Genomic DNA, 11965 nt, shown 5'->3' with positions numbered 1-11965 from the left:
ACCATGGGGACCAGAGAAGGATCCAGACAACACAGCTCTAGGCCCAGAGAGCGAGCTGGGAGGCTGGAACCCACTGCCTATTTTACAGATGGTGGGGGGACACTGAGAGGGACCAGGACTGTGGGACAGAAACTGGGGCTGGTGCTGGAGTTCAGGCACCAGGTGTTCACTCAGCTGGTGGCACTCCCCTCTCAGCTCTTTCCTCATCTGTTTTATTCTGCCTCCAGCCTTCCCTCCACGTGCTCCTCCACATCGTCCCTCCTGAGCCTGACAAGGACCTGGACTGCCTCACGCAACTTTGCATAAAGGTATTATGGAGAATTGAAGCTCTCTCATTCAGTTTATCACCTGGGGGAGCAAGTCGCATCTCGTGCGGCTGAGTGTTCCCGACTGCAAAGGGGAAGAACAGAGCTTCGCCCCCAGGTAGCAGTCAGTAAGCTCGGGGGACCAGAGCAATGGAGAAGCAGCAGCGGCAGGGCGCGCTCCGACCTTCTTTGAATTGAACCCCCACCTCCCAAGGGCTCCCACACTGTTCTGCGCACAGGCTCATGGGATCCGAGCCCAAGGACAGCCGCTCCCCTTGAGGGACCCGGTCCTGGGGCTCTGAGCGCAGCTGCGGCTGGCAGAGGAGGACACCGCCTGCGAGGGAAGCTGGCGCGTGCCGCCGCCTCTCCCGGGGACTCTGGGCCGCCGCGTCCCTCTCGCACTTCCCCGGGGACCTCCCGGCCGGGGCCGCGCCCCAGCCGCTGCTGGCTAAGGGCCGGCCGGGCGGGGCCCTGGGGTGGGGCGGGGCCTACGGACTCCCCGGCAAGCTGGGGCTGGCCCGGCGGAGGGTGGATAAAAAGCCCCCAGGGCGCTCCGGGAGGCCGCTAGCGCTACCCGCCAAGCCGGCCCAGCTGAGACCCGTTGGAGACCCAGTTGGTGAGCCCCCGCCGGGCCGGGCCCTGGCCCTCGGCCCCGGATCTGCCTCTCGCTGTGCTGTGCTTCTGTCCTGCCTCTCTGGATCTGCAGGCTTCTAGGGGTTCCTGGAGGCTGGGGACTGGGAACAATGGGGTCCCAAGGACGGTCGGTCTTAGCCCCGAGTTGCTCGCTTACTGTCTTTTCCCAGTTGGACAGTGACCAAGTTGGGGAGGTTGGCCGGAGGCCCGCGTGGGTGTTGCGCCCTGGCCCCACCAGTGCCTGATTTGTGAACACTGTGTGTAACGGTTTCTCTGCCTTCTGGCCCAGGCCTCAGGGACAGGACAGGCAAGGTGGGGTCAAACGTCACTCCTGAGACTTGGAGAACTAAGAGCCAAGGCGAGTTGCACCCTCCAAGTAACCAGTCCAGAGCTGACCATGCTAGGAGTGAGGGGGAGCCGGAAGAGAGAGTGGCAAAGGACTTCAGCCCCCAGGTCTGCCAGCCCCCACAGGTGCCCAGTCCGGCACTGCATGGAGCCCACACAGTCAGTGCTCCCAGGGAGGGTACAGGGCTTAGAGAAGAAGCCCAGCTCCTAGAGAACTACAGAGAAGGGGCTGGGAGTGATCCCAGAGCTGGTGTCCCCAGGACAGTACTCTCTTGCTCTCTCCGGGCTACCCGTGGGCATCTGCTGTCTTTCCGGGCTAGGTCAGGCCTGGTGCCAGGGTTCCCCAGCAGCACCTGAGCAAGTGCCTCTGCCTGGAGCTGCAGAGTCCTGGATCTGGCACGTGGTGGCACTCAGTGCTGGCACCCACCCCGGAGCTCTCATACCACACTACAGCTGGGTCATAAATCAGCCAGCAACAGGGTGCAGTTCCATTGAGCTCCTTGCCACACTTCCCTCTTCCTGACACCCAGCTCTGGCAGTTTGGAGGGCCCAGCTTGTAGCCTCCCTACCTGGTGGGGCGAGGTATTTCACTCAGGGGCCTCACCTTCTCATCTGTAAAATGGAGATAAATATTAAATAAATGTTTTTAAATGCTCAGTTTCCTTTTTCCTTATCTTCCCATCTCCTTCGCCTTCCTTCCTGGTCTGTTTCCTTCACTTGGAAAAGAACTACTGTTGAGGCTGCCTCCTTCTCTAAGGGCTGATTCTCAGCCTAGTCCTCTTCTCTGTGCTCCTCTGGGGGACCAGATGTATGGGGACTGGTTGTAGGGTTAGAAGGTAAACACACAAAGTGCTAGGGAGGTGGGGGACTGGGAGAGCGCAGTGGAAGGAGTAGCATTTGAGCTGAGTGCTGAAGGATGTGTAGGAATCTAATAATCTGAGCGAGAGGGGAAGGGCCTTCCAAGTAGAAGAAGCAGTGAGAGCAAAGTCTTAAGGCTGGAAAATGAAGGCTATGGGCAGGAAGTAGTGGCAAGACAAATTTAATGTAAGCAAAAGCTACAGGGTCCTGTAATATTGTGTGTGTGTGTGTGTGTGTGTGTGTGTGTGTGTGTGTGTGTGTGTTAGAGGGACCTGCGAAGAGGAACTATCCTTGCATCAGACTCTTGGTTCTATCACCTATTCATCGCTGGGTAGCTTGTATGGAAGGGAGCAGCCCTGCTCCAGAACTCAGGGTCCTGCAGCAGAAAGCCTCCCCTGTCTCTAGACTGAGAGCCAGCTGGCATGGTACTGTCTGTAGCCTCTGATTAAGACCTCCTCCAAGCTGTGAGCACTGCATCCACAAGGCAAACAGCAGACCCTGGGCCCTGTTAGAAGATGTAACCCCTAGTACCACTCCTCATTTTATAGATGTCTCAGCTGGAGGTCAGAGAGAGGAAATCACCACTACAGACACAGAGCAGTTTGAGGTAAAGGCCCTGAGCCCAGTCCTTCTGACCCTCTCTTGTCACCTGGGGAATGTTTCCTCACATAGTAACCTTGATGTGGCTTATCCCTGGTGTCCAGTCCTCCTCAGAGGAGCTCAGAGGAGAGAAAAGGGACTTGAGAAATAGTGGAAGCTCTCTATTCCGGATGACAGCCAGCCAGGGGAGGGCTGGGGATCCGGCCTCAGCAGTGTGATGGGAGGGGACAAGTGGACCTAGAGAATGTTGCAGAGAAGGGTACCAGGGACCTGGCAGCTGAGAGAAGATGTGGTCTCCATTTCCCTGTTCGTAAAAAGGGGTGAGACCAAAGGAATCCAGTAGCTCTGCTGCAGCTATTACAATGATGTTAATAATAGTTCTGCTATCAAAAGCCTGCTTAACATGTATTCAATCATGAACCTTTACAAAAATCATACACAGTACATTCCATTATTATTCCAATTTACAGTGGGACACATTAGGGCCATGAGAAGTTGCCCCCCAAATCACCTAGACACTAATGGTAGAAATGGAATTTGAATCCAGGCAGCCCAGCTGCCTAGTCTGTTCTCAAGTCCTGTGACACAGCACCTCCCAGCCACGCAACCATGGATACTTCTGAGTGCCACCCCCACACCCTGCACTATTCTGGGCATTGGAGACACAACAAGTTACTGCTCCAATGGAACATCATTATTGAGCCCATCTGGTACTCTCTGTTGGGTACCAGAGGATTAAGAAGTGACTCTCAACTGGATACCAGCTGTGGGGAACAAGAGTGGCAGGGGCCTGAGGCCCTCTCTGCTCAGGCTGAGTGAGTCTTGAGTGATCCCCAAGAGCAACAGTGGCTGTAGAAGAGGCTCTCAGCCAGCTCTCAGAAGAAAAAAGCACTCGGACAGGGAGCCAGGGATCTAATCTTCATCCACTCTTCCAGGGGGCCTCAGTTCCCTGTCAGCACAGGAGCCATTTGGAAGAACACCAGAATTGGTGGCTCCAGAGGTCTCTGACAGCTCTACCAGCTACAATAAGCTCACCAGGCTCACTGACCAGGAGGCATGTGCACGTACAACCTCTGAGAATCTGGGCCAGTTTGCCCCCTCCCTCCTTCCCCTCCAGGACTATAACACTGTGGCAGGGCCAAAAGATGAGCACTCCCTGCTCTTGAACAAACTCACCTTTCTCTCTTCCCTCCTTTACTATCTGGTTCTCTCTACCCTTAGTGCCCTTTCTCCACCCAGACAAATTCTTACTCATCCAACAAGGCCCAGGTTAAGAGTGCTTTCTTTGAAAGTCATCCCTGATTTCTCTCCTCTGCATTGTGAGTATAGGGACAGTATTTGAGGCGTTCCTTTCTGTGTCATAGCACCCTGCCTAAGAATTGGCCGGAAGCAGGTACAGTACTCCAGAGGTGCTTGATACATTAATGCATGAATCTTACACATAGCTGGAGATATTAGACCATATTTGGCTTAGCCTCTTCAGTTTAGAAATAAGAAATTAGGGTCAACAGAGTTTAATAGACTTAGCCAAGCCACATAACAAATGAGTCGGAGAGATCCTTAATAACTTTTTCAGGCCCAGCATTCCATGTTCCTTGTGTGTGAAGGTAACATTTTACTTTTTCGCAGGGTGCTGGGAACATTAAAAGGTAGGAAAAAGCAATACCCCTGGGGTAGATATTTCTGACCTGAGGATACCCCTGAGGACTCCCCCACTTCTTGAAGCCTAAGCCCCCCTCTCCTCTACCCTCCTGTGCATTGCTGAAGAACCTATGGTCAGGAGTAGAGGTGGTGATCACTGTTTACTCATTTCCCAGGCGCCCTTGAAGTCATCATGACGTGGTACCCACCAGCCACCCTCTCTCTGCTCCTGCTGCTGCTGCTAGGCCAGGCCCCTCTCAATAGGTCCCAGTCACCAGGCACCAAGAAGCTCCGGCTGGTGGGCCCAGGGAGCAGGCCAGAGGAAGGCCGCCTGGAAGTCCTACACCAGGGCCAGTGGGGCACCGTGTGTGATGATGACTTCGCTCTCCAGGAGGCCATGGTAGCCTGCCGCCAGCTGGGCTTTGAGTCCGCCTTGACCTGGGCCCACAGTGCCAAGTACGGCCAAGGGGAGGGTGAGTGATGGCGCCGCTCCACAGGATGGGAAGATGACCGCTGGTTTCTCTCGGGGCTAGGCCCACTGAAGCTCCAACATTTGGCAATGTACCAAATGTCCACCTACCCCTTAATGCCTCGCTCAAATGGCCTCCCTCATGAGGGCCTTCCTGAGTGCCCCAGCTGCAGAGGACCCCCACTCTGACCCTCCCATTTTCTCTTCTAATGAGGCCACCATATCACCATAACTGAACTCTTTTAAGTTCCTTAGACAGCGATTGGCACACAGTAGGTACTCAGAAAACACTGAATGGATGGATGAGTGAACACATATGTCTAGTTCATAGACTCACCTGGTATTTTCCAAAAACTAGTTCTATGGACCTGACACCAAGAGGAGGCAGTAGGCAGGACGGTGGATACTAAAACCCCTGCAGAATCAATTCCTCTCTTTCCCCTACTTTCCACTCAGCACTTAGAAGAGACTCGATAATTGGGGTCCTATCCAAGAGCAGAGCTGTGACCTACCTTTCTGTGTCCATTCCTAAGCATTGCCCATCCCTTCCTCCATAGGGCCCATCTGGCTGGACAATGTACGCTGTCTGGGCACCGAGAGCACTCTGGACCAGTGCAAGTCCAATGGTTGGGGTGTCAGTGATTGCAGCCACTCAGAAGACGTTGGGGTGGTATGCCACCCCCAGCGCCAGCGTGGCTTTCTCTCAGAGAGGGTCTCCAATGCCCTTGGGCCCCAGGTAAGGAGGCTGGTTGGGTTCTGGCCTGAACCAAGCATTGCATGGTAGAGAGATCCTCCTGGATAAAGAGCTTGGAGGAGAACAAGGACCAAGCTTGGGCTGAGCAGCATCCCTGGGGCAGGTGCACAGAGAAAGAGGACCCTAGCTTGATGCAGGGCAGGCCAGGGGATCAGAGGCCAGGCCTGCCAGGAATCACAGAAGCTGCTCCCCATAAGGGAGATGCAACGGGGGAAGGGGGCTGCTTCATCCACAGGCCTGGCCACAATTGCTGCCTCTTCCCAGCACAAACAACCCTCTGCTAAAAACAACCCAAACCAAACAACAGGAGTGGGCAGGGCAAGGCTTTGGTTTCCACTCTCTGCTGCTGGGTAGCTTCTGTCTGCAGACAGCTGGCCCTAGCCCACTGAGTACAGCAGGCCACCACGGGGCTTCCTGGGTCTAAGTCATCCAGGGCTAGGGTGGCAAGTCTTGCAGGCCAAAGAATCCTGCTGGTAGTCTCAAGCAGCTGTTCCGTACCCATCTCAGCAGTCCCCAAGGTGGCTTGAAGAAGGCCCCCCAATACCCAGCAGAAGACTCCCAAACCCCAGGGAGGGCACAGACCTGCCTCTTTCTTTCCAGTTTAATAAACTTGAGGAGATGAGGCAAAAAGCCTAGACAAAAAGTTTCTGGTTCCTACTCACTCTGTGACCTTTAGCGAATGCCTTGTGCTCTCTGGGGCTTAGGTTCCTGGCCTGAGCACTGAGGGGCTGGGGGAAGCTCTGTAAGAGCACTGAGCCAGGGGCTTTCCTGGTGAAGATGCTCAGCACCCGCAGGATGCTCAGGGATGAGGCCCACGTGACTGTGCACGCTGCAGGGCCGGCGGCTGGAGGAAGTGCGGCTCAAACCCATCCTTGCCAGTGCCAAGCAGCGCAGCCCAGTGATTGAGGGTGCCGTGGAAGTGCGATATGAGGGCCACTGGCGACAAGTGTGTGACCAGGACTGGAGCATGAACAACAGCAGGGTGGTGTGTGGGATGCTGGGCTTCCCCAGCCAAGTGCCTGTCAACAGCCACTACTACAGGTAGGACAGTGGTGGGATCCTGAAGCTACGGCTGAGACAGAGAGAGGGAGAGACAGACAGACAGACAGAGACAGAGACACAGAGGCAGACAGACAGAGACAGATGGAGAGATGGAGAGAGGGAAGGAGGGAAAGGAGGGAGGAAGGGAGAGGTATCCACACGTGTATGCACACTCAATGTCTGAGTACATAACTAAGGTGTGCACAAGTGTGAGATGTGAGAGGGTGTGCGCATACACGTGTGTGTGACCTTGCAGGCTTCTGTGACTGCTAGAGGACAGACGGGGGAGACTGTCCCTGGCAGGATATCTGTACATGTTGGGATCAGAAGAGAAACAGCCCAACTGAGGAAAGTAGCTGGAGTTCTTGGGTTACTGATCTCTCAGAAGAGTTGAGTACATAAGGATGAGCTTCAAAATCTCAAGAAACACCTACAAGTGCTCAGAAGACAAATTTTGTATTTGCCAATCACACGGAAAGAATTGACCAGTACAGAATACCCCAGCAATGAAAACAATTGAATGTAAAAGTTTATGTCCTTGATTGAAAGATAGATTTTACCAAAGAGGTATACAATGTTGCTCACAAGTGCAGGGAAAAATGCATTCTGGTCTCAGCTCTACCAGTAACTAGCTTTGAGGCTTCGAGTCATGCATCTGGGCCTCAGTTATCCATGTCACTGAATTATCTCAACTTTGCAGTGAATTTCCTCAACTAGGATCCAAGTCAAGCTGGTTGGGTTGCATGTAAGCAAGACATGGGGTGGGGCCAGTTTGGGGAGAGGAGATATAAAAATATTCTGCCAGAAATGTGACGGAGCTATCACAGCAGATTGCATTACCCAGTAAATTACAACCTTAATCCCAGTCCCACTGGCTCTGTGTCCACGAAAGCTTTCTGAGTTTCTCATGGAGGGAAAACTCTTCCTCAGCACCTCTGGTCATCTAACCCAGTCAGTTCATCACTTGGCACTAATGCAGTTGCAAATTCCTTATATTTCTGGCTTATATGACCCTGGTCCTAAGGGAAAAAAGGTGGTAGGCAGCCATATGGCTCCATCCTTGAGGACAATGGGGATGTGAGTCCCTGGCTCCCTTTTGCCTGGTAATTGCACTGTGGGCCCTGCTGACTCACCTGCCACCAGGATGGCACCCCTGATTATAGCTTGGGTGTCTCTGGGTAGCAGCACCCCCACCCCCAGCAAGGCCTTCACCTTCCACCCATCCCCAGAGGACCTTTCCCCAGGTCCATTCCCTCAGGGTGCTCCTACAAGGCTGCCCTTTATCAGGCCTGGGGGAACTGGAGCTGCCTGTTCCAGGGGTAGCTCTAGTACAGTAGACTTCACTTTAGCACAAGCCAAGGGAACTTGCTTGCCTTCCCTGTTACATAGGGATCATCATTATTTGTGAGGTGCCACCTTATCAGGGTGGCTGTGAAGCTCAGCCATGAAATAAGGTTTGTGAACAAGTTTGCAGACTGTGAAGTCCAGGGCAAGTTTAAGGGCGACTCTGAGGAACAACCCGGCAGTGGGATTCTGGATCCCCTCCCCACACCCCCATCTCTCTTCTCCAACCACAGGAAAGTCTGGAATTTGAAGATGAAGGATCCCAGGTCTCGGTGAGGAGTGGCATCCTGGGGGAGGTGCAAAGGGGTGTGACGAGAAGGGCCTCCTCTCCCGCGCTGCCGCCCCCCTTGGCTCCTGTAGCCTCCTTTACTCAGTTTCCCTTGTCTTCCAGGTTGAAGAGCCTGGCGAATAAGAACTCCTTCTGGGTCCACCGGGTCCACTGTCTGGGGACAGAGCCCCACCTGGCCAACTGCCAGGTGCAGGTGGCTCCAGGACGAGGCAAACTTAGGCCGGCCTGCCCAGGCGGCATGCATGCTGTAGTCAGCTGTGTGCCAGGGCCCCGCTTTTACTCGCCAAAGGGGAAGCCCCGGCACAAGGAACCCCGGGCAGAGGTGAGCACCATGGGGCCCACACAGCAGCCTGGAGGCCCAGGCCTCCTCTCAGCAGGACCCTGCCCTGTGGTGAGAGGAGACAGGAACCAGACCAGGAAAAGGAGACAAATCACGGGATGGTAGAGACTTGGGGTCTGTTTGAAAGGAATCATTTATAACCCTACCATAAATGAAAGTTGACATCACTTGCCGTGAATAGACAGTAACCATGAAAACAGTAAATAGCAGCTACAGCCATTAGGGCTGAAGGCATTGAACCTGAGCTTGGCCCTTTGTTACAGAGGAGCAAGTATTAGTAAGATGTTACTAGCAGAACACAGAGAAAGCCTCCTTGCTGAGGTTTTGGTGTGATTCCCTGCTGGAGAAGTAGAGGACAAGAAACACTGCTTAATCAAGGTGATAGTGAGGGGAAGTCAGAGGCAGACCCAGGAGTCCACAGACACCCGAAGGAGCCCTGCCCTGGGTCACTCTGTGGTGATGCAGCCCCTCTGGCTCACCTTCCCGATGCCCCTTCCTCCCAACAGGAGCTGAAGCTGCGCCTGCGCTCTGGGGCCCAGGTGGGTGAGGGCCGAGTAGAAGTGCTTATGAACCGCCAGTGGGGCACCATCTGTGACCACCGGTGGAACCTCATCTCTGCCAGTGTTGTATGTCGCCAGCTTGGCTTCGGCTCTGCACGCGAAGCCTTGTTTGGGGCCCAGCTGGGCCAAGGTGAGTGAGGGAGCCAGGGTCGGGTGGGAGGGACTAGATGTGCCACTGGCTCTTCCTTGGTGGCCATGGATTCTGGCCAGCTGTAGAGTGGAAGCCGCAGGTGTGGGTTACAGAGGTGGAACTCCACTCACACAGCACCTGTCCCCCAGGGCTAGGGCCCATCCACCTGAGTGAGGTGCGCTGCAAGGGTTACGAGAGGACCCTCAGGGACTGCCTTGCCCTGGAAGGGCCCCAGAATGGCTGTCAGCATGAGAATGATGCTGCCGTCAGGTGCAACATCCCAGATATGGGCTTCCAGAATCAGGTGAGTTCAGGCCTGAGCATGTCCAGCAGGGAAGGCTCGGGAGACGGGACTTAGTGCCCCCACCATGGGGTCTACCTACCCCTGGAACTCAGAGATGTCAGAAGGGTACACAGAGGGTCTACAAGTGCACACACTCCCCCAGACACTCAAAGAGGATTCCTATGGTGAGGGCCAGGCTGCCAGCAATGGGGAGTGGCAACAGGGAGCTGTGTGGGATGGGATGCTCAGGTTCCAGGGTCAGTCCTATGCAGTTAATTCTCTCACATGTCATTGTGAATGAGGTAGTAGACATGAAAGCCCTTTGCAAATTGTAAGTCATCATTAATGGTAGAACTGTTAGGAGGAGGGCAAGTTCCAGAAAGCCCTGCATAGGCACTTTGAGTCAGATTTTTCTAGCAGGTAGGGCCATTCAGGACTATCTAATAATCTGTCCTGGTTTATAGAGAAGACAGCCCAAAGATGGGGAATGTGTGATGTGAGGCCATCCCATGAGCTGGTCTGGCAGGTCTCCAGGCTTGCAGTCTTGAGTTCTTCCCACCTCAGGCTCCTATGACCCTCACATACCTCTGACCACTGCAGGTGCGCCTGGCAGGTGGGAGAAGCCATGAGGAGGGCGTGGTGGAGGTGCAGGTGGAGGTGAATGGCATCAGACGCTGGGGGACCGTGTGCAGTGATCACTGGGGGCTCAGTGAAGCCATGGTTGTCTGTCGACAGCTCGGCCTAGGTTTTGCCAACTTTGCTATCAAGGTAGGTCCACGTCTTGCTTCTCCCCTACAATCTCTCAGCCTCCTAGACTGAGAGGACCAAAATTTCCTGTGCTAGAAGTGCTGGCCATTCATTCATTCATTCAACAATTAATTGAGTGAAATTCTGGGCTGATTCAATGCTCGGCGCTAGGGATACTGGGTGAGCAAGACAGTTCTTGACTTGCAGAGCATACAGTTGAGTGAATAAGGCTGTCACTAGTAAAATGTTCATAGAAAGAAGTACACAGGTGTATCTGTGGGAAAGACAAACAGAAGTTAGCTAGATGAGGTGGAAGAATAAACAGCCCGCACAAAACCCGTGGCCAGAGAAAGCTTCAGTCAGTTGAAGAAATCAGGGGCCCAAGGTTGCAGTGTGGCTGTCAAAGGAGATTGGTGTGACAGTTGAGGGTAGAGAAAAAGGCAGGGGCAAGACCATTCACCTCTAACCCAGAGTTTAAAAACTTTCTTCCTCTGCTCTTTGGAAAACAGCCGGGGTGGAGACTAACCCAAAAGCAGGGCAACATATTCAGGAAGTTACTTATTGTAGAAGCCCAGGTGAGAAATGATGCCAGACCAGACCCAGCCAATGGCAGTCTGGAGGAAATAAGTGAAGAGATCCAAAACACTCAAAAAAACAAAATCAAGAGGTCTCAAGCATGGCGGCAGTAGAGCCACCCATTCTGGCTTATTCTCTCACTGGATAACTGGGCACAGCCGAGCACAACACTGAGGCTGTGTGAGGAACACACCACCTAATTTGGAGGAGGGGCAGGCCCACCCCTTAAAGCCCCAGAGGAGGACTGCCACCTGGGAGAGGGTGGGAATGAGGCCAGATAGAAGCTGCAGACCACAGGTTTTTACCTCAGTACATGGAAAAAACTCCTAAGGTTAGACAGATCCAAATGCAACATGGTCTGCCACTGGCATAGAGGTTCTCATCTGTGACAATTTTCAGGCCCAGGCAGGGCCTAGCCTTGTAGGGGTTGGGTAATGGGGTCTAAGCTGCAGATGGGCATCAGAGATGACTCCTCAGGCACCTCTCTGCTCTGACTGAGTGGTGCTGGCTGTTTTCTTAGGACACCTGGTACTGGCAGGGGACACCGGAGGCTGGAGAAGTGGTGATGAGTGGGGTGCACTGCTCAGGCACCGAGCTGGCCCTGCAGCAGTGTCAGAGGCATGGGCCTGTGCACTGCTCCCATGGCACTGGGCGCCTTTCAGCAGGAGTCTCCTGCACCAACAGTGAGTAATGGGAGGGCTCACAGGGTATGGCCTCTGCTACCCGTTAAAAGGCCCTGTGTCTTGGTTACTTTTCTCTCATTGCTGGGACAAAATATCTGACACCCAAAATTAAGGAAGGAAAGGTTTATTTGGCTTACAGTTTGTGGAGGTTTCAGTCCATACTTGGCAGATTACAAGGCAGCTTGGCACATGGCAGAGAGCTACAGCTGATGGTGGGAGAACGCAGCCAAAGCAACAAGCATACACCAGGGCAGAATGGGGGAGGAATGGCCTCAAGCACTCTCTTCCTCTCCCTTACATATGCAAACTACCCACCCCAGGGCGGGTGCAGCTCTCACACCCTTAATCAAACTCTAAAAGCCTGACC

At 54.0% G+C, this 11965-nt stretch overlaps 1 protein-coding gene across 1 annotated transcript in view; it reads left to right on the top strand.

Annotated features, from left to right (window-relative positions):
* Positions 1 to 797: 797 nt before the first annotated feature.
* The window catches only part of Loxl4 (lysyl oxidase-like 4), a gene marked incomplete in the record, with an annotated part of 30722 nt that continues 19554 nt past the window's right edge, over positions 798 to 11965 (top strand). Inside the window, 10 exon segments of the mRNA XM_013506211.1 lie at positions 798 to 921; positions 4559 to 4855; positions 5409 to 5587; positions 6441 to 6646; positions 8224 to 8262; positions 8382 to 8601; positions 9126 to 9309; positions 9459 to 9613; positions 10193 to 10360; positions 11436 to 11598. Of these exon segments, the coding sequence (XP_013361665.1) occupies positions 4576 to 4855; positions 5409 to 5587; positions 6441 to 6646; positions 8224 to 8262; positions 8382 to 8601; positions 9126 to 9309; positions 9459 to 9613; positions 10193 to 10360; positions 11436 to 11598 (1594 nt within the window).

This window comes from Chinchilla lanigera, unplaced genomic scaffold (assembly GCF_000276665.1).
Source record: "Chinchilla lanigera isolate Chin_1 unplaced genomic scaffold, ChiLan1.0 scaffold00106, whole genome shotgun sequence".
Classification (NCBI taxonomy): Eukaryota; Metazoa; Chordata; class Mammalia; order Rodentia; family Chinchillidae; genus Chinchilla; species Chinchilla lanigera.
The sequence above is the reverse complement of the archived record's forward strand: the minus strand, read 5'-3'. Positions and strand labels throughout refer to the sequence as shown.